Source organism: Microtus ochrogaster, unplaced genomic scaffold (genome assembly GCF_000317375.1).
Source record: "Microtus ochrogaster isolate Prairie Vole_2 unplaced genomic scaffold, MicOch1.0 UNK76, whole genome shotgun sequence".
Taxonomy (NCBI): domain Eukaryota; kingdom Metazoa; phylum Chordata; class Mammalia; order Rodentia; family Cricetidae; genus Microtus; species Microtus ochrogaster.
Window position 1 is genome coordinate 648,395 of NW_004949174.1, and position 24,345 is coordinate 672,739.

Consider the following 24,345-nt stretch of genomic DNA (forward strand, 5'->3'; position numbering starts at 1 on the left):
TGTGTGTGTGTGTGTGTGTGTGTGTGTGTGTGTGTGTGTGTGTTTCACGCACATCTATATGCACCCATGCAGAGGCCGAAGGAGAACCTCGGATGTTGTTCCCTCAGCTTCCACACACCTTGTTTTGAGACAGAGTTGCTCGTGGCCTAGAGTTAACCACATGGGCTAACCCGTCTGGCCAGCAAGCTCCAAGTGTCTACCCAACTCTTCCTCCCCAGCACGAGCACTACAAGTGTGACCTCACTGTGCTCAGCTTGTTTGTGGGCTCTGACATCTCACTCAGGTCTCTAGGCTTGCATAGAAAGCGCTTGACCAATTGGACTGTTTCCAGGCATTTCCAAATTCTCTTTCCTGAAGGACAGAAGATGAGAGCAGAAAACATGTCCAAGACGACCAAGGATTTTAAAAGAGGAATTATTCTTTGCTTTGCCCTTCTCTTTTGAACCCAATAAAACTCTTTCCAGTACTAACATTCCACCAAATCAATCAGTGAAGCAAGCATACAGCCATTCGAGTCCCCTGCTACGTGTGTATCAGGGTAGAAGTGTCATGGGTAATATGCTATTCTTTCTCTTAATAAGCTGTTGTTATAATGGGGGGAAATGAAATGGAGCAATGCCATCCTCCCACATGCATTGCCCAGTGTCTCACATACAATACTGTGTCTCCTCCAGACCCAACCCTATGCACTAACTGCAACTCAAGGGCACAGAAGTCATCAAGTTCAAAGCCTTCACTTTGCACGTGATTCCTGGAGACAGGGGATTCCTGACAAGGTCCTGCAGAACTGAGAAGCACAGGAAGGGGCCAGGTCGTCTCTCCTGTCTCCCAGGATTCACACTCAATCTTATTCAGTAAACTTTCCTTCTCCCTTTCTCTCTCTTCCACATCCCGTTTTTCTTACTTGCAACAGTAATAACAATTAAAAACTGTTCTTGCCATGTGCCAGAAAAAGTCCATACAGTGCCTTAATTAAACTCTTAACATGGGGTCACTGCCTTAAGCATTGTTCCATTGCCATGAATAGATAACATGATCAAGCACCTTTAGAATTGTGGTTTATGTCCATCTCACTAAAAATTACTTGTATTAATTTATTTATCCATTTAACAAATATTGCTGAGTACCTAATCCATGCCAAGAATGTACCTGATGTCAAGTAGTCATCATTAAAACCAAACAAGTGGAAGAGACCAACAGTTTCCATTAGGGGCACAAAGTAAGACAAAGACTTACCAAGAGACTGCGATTAGTTCAGGAAGTGACAAAGGCCATTGCACGGGATGCTGAATCTTTGAAAGGCAGTGTCTGGAAGGGTGTGATAAAGAATGATCCTTGCAAAGGTGGCCACAGCCTTCCTGCAGTCCAGTCAAGCATAGCCCATGGTAAGTACTATGCCCTTTCTCTTTGAAAACAGAGTCAGATGCCCATGGACACAAACAAGACAGCTTACTCCTATCAAGTGTCACGTACCCTATGAGCAAACAGAGACTCCGGGGTCGGACTTGAAGCTCCTTTACCTCGGCACTGTTTTAATACTCTCTCCTTTTCTGACCACATAGCTCTATTTCCCCAAGGCCTCATCATAGACTCCATCTCAACAGAGGATGAACTCACCACAGAATAACTTGTCTGTGTTTCTAAGGAGCGGCTCTAAGGATTCCAGTAAATGGAAGCAGAGATCCTGTGAAATCAGCTTTGGAAAACTATCTGTTGGCTCATTCTCTTGTCAAAGGTGCTTTTCTGCACAGTGCAGAGAGAATGGGGGAGGGCACGCAGCCATCTCATGCTGCAGCCGCCCAGCCTCGCACCTTCCCTGGTGTCTCCTTCAAGCTCCTGACCTGGCAGAGTGATGCAAATGCCTCCTTTGTGCACCGTCTGTTACAGTTAGGAGTGTTTGCTCCCTGAGTTCCCTGCTGGTGGGGTAAACACAAGCGTTACTAACACCCTGCAGTTCTGATGCTAAGCTCAATACTCACAGGAAGGGGTAAAAACACACCCAAAGGCACAGATAGAGTAGAAAGGCCGGAGCATCCTCTATAACATGCAGTATCCTGACTGGGAAGAGCTAAGATTTGATCATTTGAAAAGACAGTGATATACATTCCTCTCTTGACAGACACCTGAGCCGATTCTATAGCTTAACTGTTATAAATAGCGCAGCAATGAGCATGGAGGTCCAAGTATCCCTGTGAGAAGATTGGCCTGAGTCTCCTGGACAAACTTCAACTGCCATCTTTATGAGTCCCAGTTCATAGATATAGTGAAGACAAGACAACAGAAGTGGTCAATATATAATAAGGGGATCGTTAATATGATAAATATATAGTAAAAGGATTGTTTACACAACTAAGCACTGCCTGCTAAGTAAGTGTAAAGGGATGATGGTATGGTGCCCTGACAATTACGAAACGCTAAGGGCACTGCATGACCTCTTATCTTCCTGGGTATAAAAGGTCAAGAAACTTGACTAGAGCCGGTGGCCTTTAACAAGGGAGGTGGGCAGGCAGCAGTGGCGCTACAGAGGAACTAGGCAAATAAATGGTCTCTCCATTCCTCCCAGCCCTGCCTATCCTTCCTGCTAATACAAGATTTCAGGAGAAACCCAGACAGCCTACAGGACAGGGCAGAGAGAAGACGAGAGGGCAGAGGGTGTTTCTGGAGAAGCAAATGTAAGACACTCGGCACAGGCTCCCAGATCACTTCCTCCATTCCAACCCCTTCCCCTGGGGAGATGACTGCAGCTAAAACTTAGACATGCTCTGCTTTGAAAGAGGTGGTATTTTGGTCAATCCAAGTGACCGTTCATCTTGCCAATGTTGGGTCACCTTTCCCGTGAGGTGCTTAGCAGGCATGAGCTTCAGAGCCAGGCTCTGTCTCATCATTTGCATGTTTACCAGTTTTATGGGTACTGTAAAGGTTGCATTCATTTACTACTCTGGTTTTTAACTGAGTTAAACTCTAAGGCCATCTGAGATATCAAATTTCAAAGCACTGCTGCCCTAATTTGAGGCTGGAAAAGCAGGATCCCGCCACACTGGCCAGGATCTAACACACAGGTGAAGCACAGCAGGAAAGCAGAAATGCCTAGGTTTGTCAAGGAGTCAAGATGAGAGAGTGCAGCCCAGCTAAGGTCATGCTTTTGCCTGTCAGCAAGGATGCTATGGAGTGCAGCTGCCAGAGGAACCACGGAGCTCCAGGGTCAGCAAACAGAGAAACTGCCCAAACAGGTGAGCATGCAGAGAAGATGCTCTCAGAAGCCAGAGGGCGATGCGCCAAGAAGGGAAGAGTATTGGGAGATGAGAATAAACACAGAAGGCTCCAGGAGGTTTGTCTTAACTCTAACCCAAGATCCACCCATCATGGTACTTATAAGGAATACGTGTCTGTGTTCCAGTGGCTTATGAGGGAGTAGGTGCAAAGGATAAAGATGAAGCCAGATTTCCAAAGAGAAGGCCAAACAAATGGTACCCAGGCTGATGGGGTTGGATCATGGCCTTTCAAAATGACTCTGCAGCAGCAACAGCCATGCATAAAATCAATGTCTGATTCACCAGGCACCTGTATTGTTTGGTCTTCTGGTCACCTCTTCTTTGCTCAGATAAGCAAGGCCCTTCCTGGTGGTACTAAGCATTAACACTAGAGCATGTATTAAGTCTTTCTAGGAATGAAGTTGAGCTATTGATATGACTGTACACACACACACACACACACACACACACACACCATGGAAGGAAAGATGATTGGTCAATGACAGCATGGCAAGATTTGTCTCTTTTGCCAGGATAAACATCTAGAGACAATGCTGGGTATGAAGAGTCAAAGAACACAAAGGACCCATTCTCAGCTCTCGTATCTAGACTACAAACATCCCTGCCACAGCCTCGCCTAAATCTATTATTTGTTGCATACTCTTATTTATGCCACTATTGTCTACTGTTAAGGATGCTAGACATAAACTATCACAATTAATTCTTAAAACCCCATGTAGAAGGTGCTATGGTTACCCATCTCCCACTAAAGCACTTATATTAAGTGAAATATATATATATATATACATATATATAAAGACAGACAGACAGATAGATAGAGATATAGATAGAGATAGAAAGACAGACAGACAGACAGATAGACAGATAGATAGATAGATATGGTTAAGTAACTTATACTTTGTGGTACAGCCAGAATTGAAACTCATTTCCATCCAACTCCAAACATGTTTGTTCTTAACCCCTAAACTAAACTACACTTTGCTGCTAACCTAACATCTCACCTTGAACAAGACTAGCTTGACTTCTCCTCACAACGTCAGGTCTAGCAGGGCACCTCTATTTAAGACACACAAGCTTCAGCACACGCCATTTTCACGTTGTTGCTCCCATCTCAGCCACCCACCTGCATGGCCTCACCTAACTGCACGGCTAAAATAGGATATCGTGACCCAAGAGCAAGGGTTCCTGGCCTCCTGGCTGTTTCGGTAGTCCCCACTGTATGTGACAGGCAAGCCGGGCGTATGAAGCCCAAATCAGGCAGCTGCAAGCTTGCAGCTGAATGCCAAGGGGCCAAACTGCCCAGACTATCCTAGGAGAGCCACAGCAGCCTCATTCCTCCTGAATGGGAGCCTGCTGCAGATCAAGAGTCTAGCAGGATTATATTCTGTTAAATGAAAAGGCCAGTTGAAGAACCTTATGTGTGATGCTATCTCACTATTGAAAAAAAAATGTGTTTGTATACTTCAAGGAAAAAGGAAACCTAGAGAAAGGAGAAAAAAATAACTATTCAAAAATAACCACTTCTCCACAGTGGGATTAAAGGCACAGTTGGTAGCTTTAAGTACCTTATGCCTTTTCTCATTTAAAAAACCAAAGAGCACACCCATCAAGCCTCACAACAATGATCTATTAAACTGTGTGTGCGATGTTGATGATACCATCTATAAGGGGTCACCCTCGGCTCCACACAAAGCTCCGCTGTGTCCATCAGCTGCAGGGTTTTTTTAATTAATTTATTTATTTATTAAAGATTTCTGCAGTTTTAAGAAACAGACTTGGGGTCTTTCAGGGCTGACATGTCCACCGTGCGAACAGATCAACCGAGCCCAGCTCTGCCTCCACTCCACCACAGGGCACACATCTCTCGCTCTCACCTGTGACTGGTTTATGCTTGTGTTCCATCTATAAATTACCCACTTCATGCCTGCCAGAAATCCCACCAACACAGGCCATGTGTAAATTCAGCTGCAGAGCAGGGCACCGTGGCTCACCATGTGCTGTGAATCAGGCCCAGAAAGCACCACAGGCTGGATGTTAATTAACTGCCTCCTTTGGAATAAGCCAGCACCACAAATGCCAAAGCAGAAAGGCTGGGACCATTCCTCTCCACTTTCCCTCGTGCTTACACACAAGGAGTGTGATGCACACCAAAATTTCCAGCACATATTCACATACAGGTTCTCACTTGGTCCTCAACACAACCTTGAATGAATAATCTGAAGGACAGACAAGGAGAGAGCAGTAAAAGAAAGAAGACTTAACTGCTATAACTGTCTGGAAGGCTAGGCGCATAGACTAAATGCCAAGAATAGATACCAAGAGCATCTCTTCCAGCTAGTCATCTATCCTAATACCTGTGAACACATCTGAGTAGCTCTGGTGACTACTCTGTGGGAGGCATTAGTGGGTGCAAAAGTGAGCCTTCTGCATCCTTGTTACCTGGGCAGAGACCAATCAAATAAGCAAAATATAACAAGATGGTTCAGAGAATAAAAGTACGTGCCACCAAGTTTGATAACTTGAGTTGTAACATGAGGGGCCTGCTTGTTGGGGTTTCTGTCCTGCCTGATACCCCACAGACGGCAAGCCCCAAAGTAAATCACACAGAGATCTCCATAAGTTATAAAACTGATTGGCCCATTAACTCAGTCTTCTTATTAGCTCTTGTAGCTTATATTAACCCATTATTCTTATCAATGTTAGCCACATGGCTTGGTACCATTCTCAGCCTGGCAGATTACCTCTTGCTTTTCGGTAGTCTGTGCAGGAATGGCGAAGGGAGCTTCCTGCTTCCCAGAATACTCCTGTTCTCTTTGCTCCACCTCTACTTTTTGTCTAGTTTTCCCGCCTATAATTCCTGCCTGGCCAATCAGCATTTATTTAAAATAAACAGATTGACAGAATACAGACAATTCTCCCACACCATTGAGTTAGGCTCCTGGGACTCCCGGGACCCACATGCTAAAAGAAAAGAATTGATTCCAACAACTGTCCTTCATTCTCTACATGTATACTGTGGCACGTGTATACACACACACACACACACACACTCTAGATGATTGATGGATGGATGGATGGATGGCTATGTAAAAATACTTGGTAGAAAATGAACTCTATATTATGTAAAACACTATCTTGACAGTTAAGAATAAACAGGAGTAAACCCAGCATTTCAGAAATGTCATGTACGAGGATCCAGTGGCCTAAGCCACTATGCTTCACCCAAAGAAGCAGAGGAACTTGAGGCTGGAAAATCAAGAAGGGAAGAACAAGATGAAACCGGAGAGGGGACCATGAACCAGACTTCACACTCCTGTGTAAGCTGTATTAAGGATCCAAACCTGTATAAGATGGCACTGGCAGGGTGAGTCTGTCACGGAGGGAACACGGTGATCCAATTTGCGAGGTAACGCCTTTATGCACCCACATAGCATCCATAAGTTTCCATCCGTGGAATCCACGCAGAATTCAGTGTGCTCCCCTAGCTCTCTGATTAGCTCCTGCAGGCTCTACTACATATCTAATTAGGTACCAATAAAAGAAGCAATAATGACTAATGCCCTCCTAAGTATGGGCTCTCCACTGCCCAGCACATTATTTCACTGCCAGTAGTTTTTAATGAGACATAGCAATTACAATGTCACCTCGAAAAAATAGAGTTTATCACCTTGAAAGAGAAAGTATCAAAATTTATATGGGAAGAATATAAAACCGCACATGTAACGGAGGAGAATGGTGTGGACCACTCACTCCACATCCAAAGAAATGGCCAAATGGCTCATTTGCAGTCAGACATCAATGCAGATCGGGTCCCTGGTCATTACCCATCCTCACCGAGCCACAGGCAAGGCATACAAATCTCATAAGGGTGACAGGCCACATCATCATGACATTGAAATTGTGACCCTTGCACTTCCATTTACAAGAAGAGAAAAGTCTTTGGACCTGAAGACAACAACACTCAGGCCTCCTTGAGTCTGAAGTCCTTCTGATCTGGAATAAATTGGTTTCTAGAAAAGGTCATCTTGGTCCAAACCAGAAGTTCTCTCCTAAGAAGTCAGCTCCTTGACTTAGAGACACATAAGGCTCGGCCTTTCTTCCATTTGGAAAGATTCTACCAGCACAGTGAGACTCTTATCTGAGAAATGGGAAGTGCTACCCTGCCACGTGGAGAGAAGCAAGGGGAAGAAAGAGCCTTGGGAGGAGTCAGGAAAGGCAAGGAAGAAGGAGAAAGCCAAGTCCTGAGGTCTGGCCTGTAGGGCCCGGGTCTACCCTTGTTCCTGAGGTTCATCTTGAGGACAGTTTCTGGTCAGCTAACTAAAGCATTCTGTTTGTTCCTGTGCTGCCCCTGCCCTGCCTGGTGATTAGCTGTAGGGCATTGTTGACTCCATCTTTGGTGTGGTAATTTCCCACCTGCCTGGGCGGAAATCCTTGTGCAGCAGCTAGGTATATAAGGATTTCCCCAAGGTTGAATAAACAGCATTCGGCTCATCTTTCGAATGACCCAGGTCTCTCTGTGTGTTCTTTCAGTCTCCAGGCCCTTGCCCGACTCGTGTACAGTACAGTGGTGCGCGAACTGTACCGAGGGTGTAACACAAAATCGGGTGTTACACTGGCCCAGAGATAGCCACTGTGCTCTCTTGAGTGGCTCCAGATGCAGCATGGGCGACGAGGAGAGAACCGACTTTCTAAAAATGGGCTCTGAGCCGGCTCTGCTGCTGACCCTCTGTGAAGCTTGAACAAATGACTTCCCAGATCCCAAAAGTCCCTGTCTATAAGATGCTTGAGCGTCTGTCTCACAGGGCTACCTACCGTGGGTCCCCAGTGTCCATGACCCCCATTTCTCAAGGAATACGAAACATCCACCTCAGCTCAGAGCAATTGAGCAAAAGTGCGAGTTCCAGAATGGCCCTGGGCCTCTGCGGCTAAAACGCCAAGGGACTCCAGGAACTTGGGTTTTGTATTCCTTAGTCCTTTCCTTGCTTCTCCCTCAGCCAAAGACAGCGTCCGACCTGGAAAGCCGCTCTTAGCGAGAGTGTACCAAGTGTCTCAGCTAAGGGCCTGGAGCTGTTTACCTCCAATCAACTAAAATTCCATTGGGGTAATCCAGGCAGTCTAAGTGTCCCCAACAAGCCTACTGATGGGTCCCCACTCAAAGCCTGGAAGTGCACATGTGTGAGATTTACTGTCAGGAAAGTGATACACTCGAGCTAATCGGCTCTAATGAGCAGGGATGCATCTTGACATTCCTGGGGAAACTCGAGACAGCATCACTCAGGCCCTTTAAGGAGAAGGGGAATTATTTCCACTCTAATTGCCAAGGAACACACCGAAGTGAGGGCCTCGGTGTGTGACCTGGGTAAGTACATCTGAAGCCCCTGCTGGGAGAGACACTCTAGAAGTTTAGATAGCTGCACAGGGGCACACAAGTCTGCTGTCTCCAGCGTCAGCTCAGGGAAGTGTGTACAGACATTTTTCCTTTCCTTGCCCTCTCATCCTCATGTCCGAACCCAGCACAGCCCTAGAAGAAAAGCAGGTAACCACCAGCAGCCATGATGCTCTCTGGCATCCGGCAGCTCTGGCTGCTCATATTTATAACATTAGTTTAATTAAAGCTTCCAGGGAGATAAATTAATTTCTTGGGGGATGAAAACGAGTTCTTTTCAATGACAACATCAGCACCTCTAGTATGACTGGAAAACAAATGCTGCCATTGCAATTTTTTTTTCAATTAAAAAGTCCTCATGGCACATGCAACTTTTATTCCTCAGCGCTTCTCCATCCAGCAAGTGTGAACACAAAAGAAACAGAGAGCACTAGGGCGTGCACAGATGTGCGTTTCTTCAAATAGAATCCCATCATGTGTATCCTCATTTGGCTTTCTATCTCCTCATCTCTGTTTTTTTCCTCTTAAAAATACCAATGCATATCCATCAAAAGAACAAGTAAACGATCCCGATAAAGGCGCAGGCATCAATGCTCTCTGTCTTGTGGCCGCTGCCCTCCCATGCCCCTTCTGCAGAGCCGCCACGGTGACATTACGAGATGTGTCAAAAGGCCATAGATGAAGTCGCTGGATTACAAAGGGTGTTTATTTTTCTCTCAATTCAAATATACCTTAAGTATTGTAGATGTAATAAAAGAGCTTCCTGTTGATCTGCCGGTAGCTTCAACCAACGAGTCATTAGTTAAAGGGAAGACTATTGTGTTTTGCCCTCTTCATTGCACCTTTGGAAGCCTCAGCATCCAGGCTGATGGAGAGGGTGGTGAAGGCGCTCCTAATGTCTGCTTCGGTTAATCTTTCCAACCTCCTACATCTCAATGCCACAGAGGTCACAGTTGACAAAAGAGATATTTAAACCCATCAGGGTACAAGAGGAAAAGAGGAAGGTTCCCGAACAGACAAAATTAGAAATAGGCCTGCTACGGATGCAGATGAATACGGGGGAAAGTTAAGCCTGAAGTCCACCTAATGAGGTGGAAATGAATAAGCCACAGGATCCAGAGACAAGAGGATGGGGACCCCGGGTAGAAGGACGCACTGGACCTTGGCATATCTAGCATGTCCTAACAATTGAAAGACCACCTGCCATTCTGCCACAACTTTGAATGCATCCTATCGGCCACCTAGCTCTGCCTCTTCGCTCTCATTATTCTTCCAATCTTGGTAACTAAGCAGACTCTCGGGGCTTCTTTCCCTTTCAGTATTCCGAGTATGCTATGTTATTTCAAGAGCACAACTATGTGACATCTGCTTCCTAGCGTATACTGCTGTTCTCGTAGGTCAACACACTACCGAGGCCTGCATGCCCAGACCAGCCTTCACCTCCACCCACAAGGTTATCCACAGTCTCGACATCCTTCGACATCCAAACTGTATGGTTAGCAGCTACTTCAACAAGGTGAGAGACAGCTAGTTAGAAAGAAAAAGCAAGCATTTGTGGAAAGTGAATTCCAATCTGTGCACCTACAAGCAAACAACACAGAACTGTAGAGCCCCTACTGGTCCACTATGGAAGTGCCCTGGTCTAGACATGCTGGGCTATGGAACTGTCCAGAGTCCTGAAGGGAAAATGTAAGACCCATCTACATCTGGGTAAAATAAAATCAGAGACACCCGGAAGGCCGAAACTGGAAGTAGAGTTGAAAGTTACATCTTTTTAATTCCTCACTAGAAAAGTGGATCCCAGGGGATGGAGAAGTGGTATGAGTTCCAGAGCGCATGAGTTCAATTCCCAGCACTCACGTGTCAGTCAAAACTGCCTGTAACTCCAGTTCCAGGGTATCTGATGCCTTCTTCTGGCAGCTGTGGGCACTTGAACACACGTGGCATTAACACACACACACACACACACACACACACACACACACACACACATACCCACACAAACACCACATAAATAAAAATAAATCTTAAGGAAAAGGAAAAGCATAAGAAAGCCCAGAGACAGAGAGTAATTTCTTCAGAGTTATATAATTTAGCCATTTATTTCAGGTCAATTCAGTCCAGTATTTGCTGGCTAACATGCCAGGTTTTCAAGGCAAAACACTGTTTTGTTCATCCATGGAGTCTTTAGAAGACCCAGAAAACTGTAATGCATTATTTCCCTTGTGCAGTAGTTTTGCAGTCTCTCATAAACCATAATTTTAGCTCCCAGTGGGAGGGGTAAATTCTGAATTCTGATCCCACTAAAAATGGGAAAAAAAGAGAGTAAGTTGCTATACCACATTCTCCAAACTCTGTGAGGACCAGCAATGGCGTCCTCACCCTGGGATCTTCTTCCCTGCTTTGCCTCCATCACACCTCTTTAAAGTGCTTCTGCTATCACAAAAAGCCAGGCATTACCATGCTATACTAAGACTACGAAACCAAGGCAAACTACCAGAGAGCTACTCCTGAGAGCTGTCAATCATGATAACTCCGGGGACCTGACTGGCCTCAAGCCTTACACTGCACCATGAATCTGGAACATAAGCCACTCTCGCCGGCAAGTCTGACTGAACTGCACTTGTTCCAACCTCAAACTTTAAAGTCTTTTCCATGCCACAAGACTTACTGAGTGCAGCTTGAAATATTCTGCTTGAACATGCACCCTCCAGCTACATTCCCTCAGCTCTGTGGTAAGAGAGTCACAATGGTCCCTATTTTACAAACGCACGCGAGCACAGTTCCTGGCCAACGAAAGAATGAGCAAACTAAGTCCTGATTGCCTTCCACAAGCCTTCCTACACAACTGCATGAAATCACATTTTACAAATGGCAAAACCAAGACGAGAGTTTAAGAATTCATCTCTGCCTGTGTGAAATCGCGGCGTTCGCGCCTAGAATATAAAACACATGGACGATTACTCCTCCTTTGCCTTTCTCCCTCTCTCATGCTTCCTCCTCTGCCCTCCGTAGGCCTCCTCTCCTTCACATACATTCTCTCTCTCTCACACACACACACACATTCTACTGTTACCAGATTGTGACCGCCTGTGCCTCCCTGCGGCAAGAACGTGCGCCACTCAGACGTGGCTGACAGCTCCCACGCTCCTGTGAAGCTTCAGAAGCCTCCATTCATTTCACCTGGGACAGTGAGAAACGGAGGCTACTGCACAGGCCCCTGAGATCCCGGTAGCTCTTCTATCTGGGAGCCCCAGAACACGGCAATCCCTCTTACTCTGGTTCTTCTACTTGAGCATGGTTATGTCCTATCTTCCCAGCGTGCTTGTGATTCTTCGTAGATGGAGAATTTAGAGCTGTTGTCTTAGTTGGAATGAGACATATGCTAGCTACCTGGTTTCATTTTAATGAGTTTTGCTAATGAGATGTGGTACGCATTTCTGTTTCCTGTGTAAAGAATATATCAAGTGGGGAAACCAGAGCTAGTGAGCCAGGACGTCTTGGCTGCTCCCTGGGGCCTTTGCCAGACATTTCTTCATGGCCCCATCATACTGCATCAGTGTTTATATAAAACTCATGGAGTTCATCTCACAAATGGTTTAACGAGTTGGAGGAACGTGAGGCTTAATAAGACAATATTTGTAGATACTTCAGCGGTTCTGTGGAAAATGCCATATCAACACATTCCATTATGAAAAAATCTACGTGTATAAACAGATGCTCAAATCTTGAAAGTGCTGAAGAATATTAGACAGAAACCTCAAATTACTGGCTTTTTCTGTGGTTTATAATGAGCTTAGTTTTCAATCCTACGTGCATTACAAAATCATCTGGGTGCAAAGGTTGGATTCCTCTGTGTAAACAAATAGAATGTTCAATATATTTATCATCTAGAGTGTAATCACTGAGGGGCTGGAGAGGTCTCTCGGCAGTTATGAGTACTGGGTGCTCTCCTGTGGGCCAGGATCTAATCCCCTACACCCATATATAGGCTCATAACCAGTTACTCCAGTCCCATAAGACTTAACACCCTCTTCTGGTCTCTGCCAGCACCAAGCACACACACAGATATATGCGCAGCAAACACAAATGCACATAAAAGATAGGATAGAATCACTGAGCTAACTTGCAGTGACAACCAGGTTGCAGGTGTAGGTGTGTGTGTGTGTGTGTGTGTGTGTGTGTGTGTGTGTGTGTATGCACTTGCATGGGCCAAACATGCTTTTGTAAAGTCTGAACAAGAATCCAGAGCTTCATGGCTGGCCAGGCTTATGAGCGGAGTTCAGTTCCCAGGGTCCCATTCCCTCACTGCCAACAAGCACAGGACCACAGCAATCAAAGGTTGATACAACAGATGGGGCTTGAGCTGGTTAGGTTTGGTTAACTTGACATGAGCTCAGGTCGTCAGGGAAGGGGAAACCTCAAATTAGAAAGTTCCTCTACCAGATTGTCCTGTAGACAAGTCTTCTTTGATTAATGATTGTCATGAAAGAGCCCAATTCACCGCGGGCAGTGCCATCCCTGGGCATGTAGTTGTACAAGAAAGCAGGCTGAGCAAGTCATGGCAAGTGAGCCAGTAAGCAGCATTCCTCCATGGCCTTTGCTTCAGCTCCTACTCCTGAGTTCCTACCTCGAGCTCCTATCCTGACTTCCCTTCACGATGAACTACAAACCATAAGATGAAATAAGCCCTTTCCTCCCCAAGTTGACTTTGGTCATTGTGTTCACCAAAGCAATAGAAAGGATGTCAGGACATGACTCTTTCCATTTCTCTCTGAAGGTCAGCTGCCACTATATGCTGCCATCTCAGCCAACGCACAGAGACTTGGTCTAAGGTTGGACTGCCCCTGATATCCAGGACATGGATGGTTACTGAGGGAGAGGTGATGGTTTCAGAGTGGGCTTCGGAGAACTCATTTTAAAAGCTATGAACATCCTGGTGGCTAGAGCTCATGTTTATTGAGTTCTACACAGCCTGGTAGAATCAGTATAGCCAACCAATTGATTTGATGGGCTAACAGGAAATTAAAAGTCCCCAAATAAAAGAAAGAAAATCTTTTTTATGGTTAGTGAGGTAGACAAAAAGCTACATATGTGTATCCCATGTTGATGCCCTTTGAGTCATGGGCCTATGCTGCCCCATGAGCTGAGAATACAGAGGGTAGACTTGGCCAGAAACTATTTTATCAGCACCTATTAATAACACATAAAGGTGGAGTTCGCGATGGCGCCCATACATGTACATAGTGCATTAGAACCCGCCACTGCCCTGTCTCACCCTGTCTCACTGCCCTGTCTCACCACTCCTACTGACACACCTCCTCTTCAAAACCAAGCCCACCTTTCTACGTTCACGCCTGGTTATTTGTTTTGCTTTGGTGACCAATGAGTTTAACTAGGGTTGCTGACTGAGCCCAGGTAAGGGGTTATTTACAGGAACATGAGCAACTTACCCATGGCTACACTACTGAAGAAAACGTCTTCCCTATCTCAGCATCCATTAATCACCCTTCCTAGGAAAGGGTGTGGCTTCATGAGCCTCTCCTCCACCTAGCAACCATGAATTGCCTCTAAATTTACTGGAGGTTATTAACAAAAGGTAGCTCAAAAATAAAATAAAAGGAGATAACCAGCCTAGCCAATCAATGAGCTGGTTCTCTGATTTCTCAGTCAAGGTCTCTACCTGGAGCTGTTAAGCAGGCCCAGCAGAAGAATCAAAGCGGTTGGAAAAGTGCGAGATTCAGCAGTCGGCGGAGAGTGTTGCCTACGGACTAAAATAGCAGCTACTTTCCTTGTGATAATTTGTGCAATTAGCTCCATTTCTCAATTCTAACCTTAAAAGCGGGGAGGGGGAAGGGAACCCTTACAGACTAAAATGCTTCAGAATAATGCAATTGCCTGGGAAATTGCTTCATCTTTTTGAGGAAAAAATAATTTATTATTTAGCTGGCAAAGAAATAGGGTGTGTTCCTTATATCATTTCACACAGACTTGGTTCACACTGACTTCCCTTCCCCGTCTTCCTGCCCCACCCCAACTTCACCGCACCCCTTCCACATCCATGTCACGTGTATTCCTTGGAGCCTTTTCTCCTCTCTCAGGAGTCACCGTCCAGAGTCCTCAGCTCCAGAACCTGCTGGTTTGTGGTTTAGGAGACTGGATTGTTTCACTCAAGGTATTTTCCAGCTCCACTCATTTTTCCTGACAATTTCATAATTTCAGTCTTGTCATGTATGTTAGACACATTTAGTGATGTATTCATCAGGTGATGAGCATCTAGGCTGGTATTGTTTCTTTGCTACTGTATATTGTATATAGAGCATCAGTAAACATGGAGATGTCAGTATCCCTGTGGTAGGGTGTAGTTCTTTGGGTATGTTGGGGAGTGGTACAGCCAGGTCATATGGCAGTTCTAGTTTGAGTTTCTTGAGACTCAAACACACTGATTTCCACAGTGCTATACCAGGGACACTCCTACCAACAGTGGATAAGGGTTCCTCTTTCTTCACATCTTCCCAGCATTTATTATTATTATTATTATTTATTTTCTCAGTGATAACTATTCTGACAGGTATGAGACAGAATTATCAATGCAGTTTTAATTTGTATTTTGCTAAGGACTAAAGATGATGAACACTTTAGAAAGTGCGGCCATTTGTACTTATTTTGAGAACAGTCTACTCCTTTCATTGGCCTGGTCATGAATGCCTGGGGTAATTTTTGTAATTCATACATAGATACTAAATTGGTTATCTTTTGTTGCTGTACTGAGACAACCAGAAGCTACTTGAGGAAGCATTTATGTGGGCTTATGGTTCCCGAGGGTTAGATGTCCATAATAGCAGAGAAGAAGTGGAAGCAGGGGTGAGAAGCCAAGAGATTACATTTCATTTGCACACTAAAAGTAGAGCCAGGCTACAAAATCTCAACCCAACCCCCACCACGAGCATGCTTCCTCCAACCGGGCTATGCCTCCTAAAGGTTTCATAGCCTCCCCAACTAACTGGGGACCAAGTGCCCACAAAAATGGACCTGTAAGAGACATTTCCCCTTCAAACCCCCAGGCACTAACCCCTTGACTGCAGGATAACCAAGTTCCCTCCCATTCTGTAGGCTCGGTGATCTAGAATGCTCTTCACACCTTCTACAGCACCTCTGCCCTGGATGACTCCCTGCCACTGTGACTTCATCTTGAGCAGCATGGAATGTTAGCACACAATGAAGGCAACCTCGAGACATGGTATGTCTAAGGTTTGGGAGGTGGTTCCCAGCTCAGGGTTTCATGCTTATGGGAATGGAACTTAGTTACCTGCCTTTTCTGAGCCTTTTTCATCTTTGAATGCAAGAGCTTAATAAAGCAGTCACTAACAGTTATCGAGAACTGCTTAGCTTAGTACACTACCAATCCAGAAGCAGATGTTAAATAACACAGGTCAATCCCCTACACAAGTTCATTAGAGTCCACATAGGAATTGTGAAAGAAAATGCTAGAAAGGAGTAAACTTCTGCCCCTGAGCCATCCCTGACTTTCTTTATGTTGTAAATGTAGTGATAGCCATCACCACTGTCTGGCTGAGCAGACATCACAGTCAGACCTGAGCAGTCAGTCACAGCAGACACCACCATCAGACCTGAGCAGTCACAGCAGACATCACAGTCAGACCTGAACAGTCAGTCACAGCAGACACCACCGTCAGACCTGAGCAGTCAGTCACAGCAGACATCACAATCAGACCTGAGCAGTCATAGCAGACATCACAGTCAAACCTGAGCAGTCACAGCAGACATTACAGTCAGACCTGAGCAATCAGTCACAGTAGACACTCACAGTTAGACCTAAGCAGTCACAGCAGACATCACAGTCAGACCTGGGTCCAGAACCTAGTGCAGTGTCCATCAATGGCAGCATCACCAGTAATCTAGACTCCCTCATCCTAAAGTCAGTGGCCAAGTACAGTAACTGCTCAGTCAATTTAGGTCCATCATCTCCATCTAACCAACTAGACTCTGATGAGTGATGGATTGGGAGAAAAAATTACACAGGATAAGAAAGATTTAAAAAAAAAAAAAAGAAAAGGAAAAAGATCTCAAGGTGGAGTGAAAGGCACAGCCAGAAGGACAGAAAACATCTCTGTGACCTTCACTCATCACAGAAATTACCTGGACAAGGCGGGGTAGACCAGCACATCAGTTCAAGGGCCAGAGCCGCTGTCATTCTCGGGCCAGCTTGTGCTTGCTGGGGGCAACTTGTTTGGTTTTGGTTTTGTTAACTAGGGAGCAGCTTGTGAAGAGAGTGGGCCTGTTTTTTGCACTGTGCACTACTTTGATGAATCCTCTACTTGGGGACACATCCTCCCCAGTGCTTGATTTTCCAAGCCCTGGTTCCTCGTCGGCATCCATCCTTTTCATCACCTCCTCCTCCCCAACCCCGCTTAGCCAGTGGCCTTGGAATGCCAGTCTGTGAACCAAGGCTAAACTCCCTATACAAAACCAACAGGGAGAGCTTTACAAAATGCATGCAGTGAGGTATCCATTATCAATAAGAACAAAAGTCCACCGTTTGTGACAATGTGACTCCGAGTAGAAACTACGATATTGAGTGAAATCATCCAGCTACATGAGAACAAATAGCTCACATCCTCACTGTGGAAGCTGAAAACATTAAAAGAGATTAAGAAAAAAAAATAGTGATCCCTAGAGGGCAGGAATCAGGGTCAGATAACAAAGAGATAGGAATTGGTTTTAGAATCCTACAGCTCAAAGGGATAACTTTCGTCTGCAACAAGTTTATATCTCAGAATGACTAGCAGAATCTCAGACATATAGCAATGATAAATGTGTGAGGAGATAAAAGCTAATTACCCAGATTTATAAAATACATGGTATGCTGCACTGAATTATCACGTGGGGCCTTAAACGTGCACAAACATAGGTGTCAGCTGAAAATCAAGACTTCTTCAGCTCCACCCTCAGTCGGTTAGACTCGGCCCTGCCTGCCTGTGTCTTTGGTGAATTCATACATATAGTCCACTGTTCTGGAGCCCATGATACTAGATTTTTCCTCTACAAGAATCAAAATGTATCTTTTCTTTCTAGGCCTGTTACCCACCAATTCACCTAAAATAACTGTTTGTATTGGGGGCCCTTCACTTCCTAGTTATCAATAGCTTCATATGCTTGTCTTCCAGGCTGGCTAATTTGTTGTCAACTTGACACAAGTTAGTGTCATCAGGGAAGAAGGAGGCCTCAGTAGAAAAAACACCTTCATCCGACTGGCTCGGGGGCCAGTTGGTGTGGAAGCAGCCAGCCCACTGGGAACTGCCATACCCAAGCAGTTGAGTGTGGGCTGCATAAAAATGGTGGCCGAGTGTGGGCTGAGAGCAAGGCAGTAAGCAGCATCCCTCCTCAGCCTCTGCTCAGTTCCTGCCTCCAGATTCCGCATGTGAGCTCCTGCCTCAGCTTCCCTTGATAACGTACTGGGATGTGGAAATGACCACTCTCCTCCTGAAGCTGTTCCAGTCATGCTGTTTATTATAGCAAGAGCAAACTCAAACATCCCCTACAATCTTCCATATTAGCCAAAGAGTGAAAAATATCCAGGAAGCATAAAGGGAGTACATAGGCATCCCTAGGCCCATTTGCCAAAATAAAGCCAATCCCAAAGCTACCATACTCACGACCTCTTACCTGTCACTCCACCCAAGGTCAGGCGATAGCAATGGTTTGGAGGCAAGGTCAAAGATGTCACAGTGTGTAAAATAAGAGACAGCAGCAAAGACAGATGTGGACCAAGGACCAAAGGTCTAAGGCTCAGAATATTTTCCATTTCTGTTCTACAGTGCCTCAGACAGAACATGCTCCCAGATGTGGGGTGAGACAACTTCACCACTCTGGGGGCATGAGACAGTGAGTTTACACAAAGGTTACATCACCTCCTGGGGACGCATCAAGGAGAGCACCATTTTCTCTGCTATCTGTTGTCAGCTAAAATGTGTGCACTATGTGCTATGGGTGAATACGGGTGAACACAAAGAGTACCATTTAAAGGCAGATGAAACCAAGATGCAAAGGAATTAAGCTGCTTGAACTCACGCGACCAGCAAGTGGCTAAGGAGAAGGACGAGGAGAACATCACACCAAGAATTTGAGAGAGTGAGACACTAACTCAGCAGACACGTTCTGTTATCTCCCTCTTCTCCAAAGTGAGCAATGGCAAGGAATAGCAAAGCGTTCGGAATAAAAGTGTATACAAATGCAATGCAGGAAGAGGGCAAGAACCTTGGGGCTTCTCAGTTGGAAAGTCCGTGCACATTATATCCACTAAAAGCATTTATACCTCCAATGTCTCGAAAGCATCTTCAATAGATCATATCCAGACAGATCAAGTCGCATTCACTATGGCAGACCTTGCCTGGATCCTAAGACAAGTCTCCCGTCCTCTAGTCTTCTAGAGGAGACTGTAGCACCGAAGTGGGATGCATGCTGCAGCATCTTCTTGTCAGATTGACAGTCCACTGCAGAGTGACCTTGGAACATCCCTGTCTCGGTGGGATGTACAAGAGAAGCCATCGGATCACACTTGTCCTATCCTCTGCACCCCAGGGAACATGCCTTGTGCCTGGACAGTCATTTTAACTTTGACAGCATCACTGCTGAGATAATAATGCATAGACACAGCTTAGAGTTGGGAAAAAAATACCTCTAGAGATCTATCATTAGCCTTGAATCACTATCCAAAAAAAAATTTCAGTTGGTGGAAAGATCAAAACATTGAACACCATTATCCAGCTGTCCAGCTACAAACGATACAGCAGAGACCAATGGTCCCCTCTTCTCTGAGCTATCAGTGACCCTGCCTGCAGAGACAGACATGGGGGACAGTACTTCTTACTCACCACAGCTAACAACCCCCTAGGAAGCTCCACCCATCCAGGTGACACTGCCCCCCACTGATAAGCCAGCACACCCCATCTCCTGCAGAGCATGGGAGGTCTCGACCATAAAAGAGTAAAAGAAAGCCTCTTTAAGAAGTCTCCCTTTAGGGGGAGGGATAGTGGGAGGGATGGGGGACAAAAATGGGAGGTGGGGAGGAGGTGGAAATGTTTAATAATAATAATAAAATAAAGTAAAATGTATATATATACGTATATATATATACGAAGTCTCCCTTTAACTTAAGAAACCTGCACTTGATAAAACAAAATAAAATCACCCACATCAACTGCAAAGCTTTTCAGATGGACTTACTCACTTCTAAGCAGAACGAACTCAACAATATATCACAGTTAACTGTGGTCACAGCTCCATGGAACTTCAGCTAGTGCTGAGAGCTCACTGAGGGGCAGTTAATAGTCCCCAATCTGTAATCAACCTCTTTTACATTTGTTCCTAATCACAGGATCCAGTTTCATCTTAATGAACTGTTTTCTTATCGTATTACGGTTGGTCGTTTCAGCATGCCTAATGGCCCATTCAGGAGGTTAAATGACAATTAACGTCCCCTGGTTTTGGTGAAGGGAGTTTAACATCCCCCCTTCCCACACAGGATGGGATTTGAAGGGTAGAGTCACTGAAGAGCAAAGTCAAACATACCTATTGCAGTCGACATGAAGCAGGAGGTGAGAGGCGCTCACGGACAGTGCAACCTTGTGCCACTGTCCGTCAGCCATGCGGTAGGGTAGGGCCTCTGTCCGGGGCTTCCCACGATGTATGTAATGGTACCGTATTTCTTCCCTGGGGCCACTGCTCTCCAATTCAAAATAGCTGCACATAAAGAACAAAGACATTAGTTCAGGACATCGTGGCACTCATCAGTCCCACATCCTCGTTACCAGGTTTCTTGGAATCTAAAACTAGGTAAACACAGCCCAGAAGGCCATGGCCCGAAATCAAGTGTACAGTATGGAGCCCACTCCATCTATTGCCTGAGAGCCCTTCTAACTGCGCTCCTGGCATGGAGATCAAGTGATCCACAGTGAGGTGGAAACCCGCTGGCTTAGCAGAGCTTGGAGCTGTGCTTCCAAGATACTTAAAACTGCAGCTCAGCAGCCTCTCTCTATTGACCGAAAGGGGCCTTCGTGTGAAAAGGCTTTACTGATGTTTGTTTTTAGAACTGCCATTTAAACTTTTCCAAGAATTACTAAGGAAAAAAAAAAGTTGGGTTGGGCATCTGAGATTTAAATCCATGCTAGGGTGAAGAGACAAGCTAAGTCTTTCTCTGTTCTTCCCCCTGGGGAGTTGATTTCTTTAGATGCCCAGATGGTGGGAGAGAGAGGTGACAGTCACTCACACGTGAATCAGTACTTATGATTATCACAGTGTAAAGTGTGTAGCTTGAGTCTTCCTTCCTAAGATTGACCCCATGTTTTTCAGAACCACGTAAAATTCTTTGACACCACTTATGTGCTAGGGCTGGCACTTCCATGGCTTGCTGGGGATATTGTCTCCTATAACTCGCAAGTATCCTCACTGTCATTGAAATGTGACTGACCTCACCGCCACCTGCGCACTAGCATCTTACACACACATTCCAATTTGCCTCCCATCATATCCTAAAACGTTTGCATAAAAATCCCCTTCTAAAGATTGAAAGACTGAGGCTCTGACCTGATGGTGTGGCCCAGTGGACAGTGTTTGCCTGGCGTCTGTGAAGCCCAAGGTTCCTTCCCTAGCACAGCATAAATAGATGTGATGCACATACTTCAAGCAAGAGGCAGTGCAAGAGTTACAAATTGTCTTAATTATAAGGATGCAAAAGGAAACGGGATTCAAAGGGAATCACAGACTCACAATACAGGACAAGGTGAAAGCCGCCATGCCCCACTGCTCTGCCCCAGGGAGATATGAACAAACACACAAGCTTGTTTCTGCTCCAACCTTCCTGGAGAGTGAGAGAGACCCTTCATCTCCCTTATAAGAGATCACATCCACACTCAGAAGCCACACCCTAAAGCTGGTACTCAAAAAAAAAAAAAAACTATTGGAAAGGTATTCCCACAACACACACTTGCAATTCCATTGATAAGAAGGTAGAATCCAGAGGATCAGAGCTGCTTATGGTTGGTCATTCTTGACAATATATAGTGAGGTTGAGGCTAGCCTGGGCTACATGCAACTATATCAGGAAAGAAAAGATTGGAAATGGGAGGAAAGAAGAGGAGGAAGGGAAGGAGATAAGGAGAGGGAAGGATTAAAGGGGAGGAAGTAGGGAGAAAAACATGATATTTTAGGATTATACACATTCCCCTCCCTGTGCCTCAGGTCACTGGCATCTCCTAGGCACCAGAAAATTCCCTTAAGTCATACTGGGCAGAAGCTCAGCTCGTATTCACATACAGCAGCATACAGCTCTAGTGGCTCTAGCAGCTCTAGAGACTCTAGCGACTCTAGTGGCATTCACCTAGACAGGAAGCAGGTATAATTCTTGTAGTTGGAAGGAGCTACAGGTTTCCTCTGAACTGACCAGATCCAAGCTTAACTGTGCTAAATCTAAAACACAAAAGTCATCACTGGTGAGGACTAGATGAAGCCATCATGAAAATCAGCCTCTTTGGACATGACTCAAATCATGTCAGAGAATGAAGGAGCGTTTCTTGCTCATCGCTCATAAGGATTATTCCCAAAGGAAATATAGAGGGGAAACCACCTTACAGCCACCTCATCCCCACTGCTCAAAGGATCAGGCCGAAGAGATCATCCAAACACAAAAGCCAGCTTCCATGCCCAAGTTCACGCTAATTAGGAATAATTAATATTCCACACACCATTTGGGTGTGGTCTCATGTACTACAAGTGCAGACAAAACAGGTCCGCAGCTCTCTTTTCTGCTGGATTTGGTTCCAGTTCCCAGCACACTGCTTGAAAGTATGCTGTATGAACTGAACATGCAAGACCCACAGAAAAGTGACTGTTGAACTTGCTTAAAGAAGGTGAGACAGCCCTATTGGGTTCGTGCTTCATGAAGAAGTCTGCCAGACATTCTGCAGGACACACATGAAAGTGACTGATAAATTGCCAATATAGGCAAAAGAGTCTTTCAAATTTCCTACTGGATGCTACAGGCCTATAGGCTAAAGATGGGACATCCCAACATTGCAGAAGAACTTTGGGTGACTGTCCAGACAATAAGATGTCTCTGTCAATTCTAGAGTTTTGGGAGATGCTTACAATACACTTTCTATTTAATTAGGTATTATTATATCCTTCTGGGATCTTTGATGGAATTGAAAAACAGATAGTTATAGTTTTCCTTAGTTATGATAAATAGATAAATTAGGTATGAAACTTCACACTCACAAAGAAATATTGCAACTATAATTCTTATCTGATAACTGTTTTGTATATGCAATTTTATGATGTTAAAGTTAAAATCTTCCTTATTATTTGGAGGGAAAAGGGGGAGATGATGTGGGATGTGCTTCTATGTATATATGTTACAATTATTGGCTAATGAATAAAATTGCTTTGGCCTGTGACAGGGAAAAATATAGAGACTGAAATAAATATATATTTTATTTCAGAGAGATGCCATGTAGCTACCGAAGGAGACAGATGCTGTAATTTACCAGTAAACCATGAGCCTCATGGTAACACATATAATAATATAAATGGACTAATTTAAGATGTAAGAGTTAGTTAATAAGAAGTCTGACATAATAGGCTAAGGAGTGTTGCAATTAATATAATAGTTTCTGTGCGATTATTTTAGGTCTGGGCAACCAGGAATGAATGAGCAGTCTCTGCCTACATGCCTTGAACCTGCCAAGTGCATTTTTATGACCACTTTGCATTGAGTTCTCACATGATCAAGACACAGAGCATGCCTAACACCAGGACACAGCTCCAGCCTAGGAAAGCACCATGATCTTCTGAGACCTCACCAACATCCACACATCACAATTATTTTGACCAATAAGAGACTCCTGGGAGAAGTGACCTGACCTTGAAAGGACTTCAGTCCATGACAATAAGATGGCTGATAGGATCATTAAGATGGGGGTAAGTGCATTTAACCAGATTCAATCACTGTTCCTGGGGTTACGGCCTCACTGAGCAAGTACTTAATGTGTTACAAATAGGCTATCGAAAAAAAATCTCTGTACAAAGCACGGGAGTAAGTGATTGCCTTGTAGTCATCACAAATATGTAGCTCTGAGGAAAGAGACTCACTCGAGTGCTTCACAGAGGAAACCTGAATTTCGGGGTGACTTTTCCGATAGCACCACATGCACCTCAAACTACCTGAATACAATTCAAGATGGCATGCGCTTGAAGAGTTACGTTAGGTACCTGCTGATGTGTCCCCAGGGATGGCAAAACCACTGGGCTGAGGGGCACCTGGGCCAAACTTTCACAGAGGCTGAGAGAAGCACAGCAGTATGTCCAGATAGTAACTCTCCGCTCACAGGGGCAGGTGGCATAGCCCTGGCAGCAACCTGCAGGAGACAGCCACTGATCTGAAGGCTGTGGTGTGGGAAGGGGCACCATGATATGAAGAAGAGTGCTGTGCTTTGGTTGTAGTGCTTCTAGGGGGCTCGTGTTGGTAGCTGTGCTTGGAGCCAACACAGGGCTCTGGCCAAGTCAGTGCTCCAATCCCCTGATGGATTTATAATATGGTGGCATTACTGGAGTAGGACCTGGTTGAAGAAAGTTTGTTTTCTCTCTCTCTCTCTCTCTCTCTCTCTCTCT

General features: G+C 45.1%; 1 protein-coding gene across 1 annotated transcript in view; it reads right to left on the reverse strand.

The window, feature by feature from the left end:
* LOC102002634 (protein kinase C-binding protein NELL1) overlaps positions 1–24,345 on the reverse strand; it is a gene marked incomplete at its 3' end in the record, with an annotated part of 791,170 nt that overhangs the window by 628,117 nt on the left and 138,708 nt on the right. Inside the window, exon 4 of the mRNA XM_013354877.2 lies at positions 20,251–20,421. Coding sequence (XP_013210331.2) covers positions 20,251–20,421 — 171 coding nt within the window. The remainder of the gene's footprint in view (positions 1–20,250; positions 20,422–24,345) is intronic.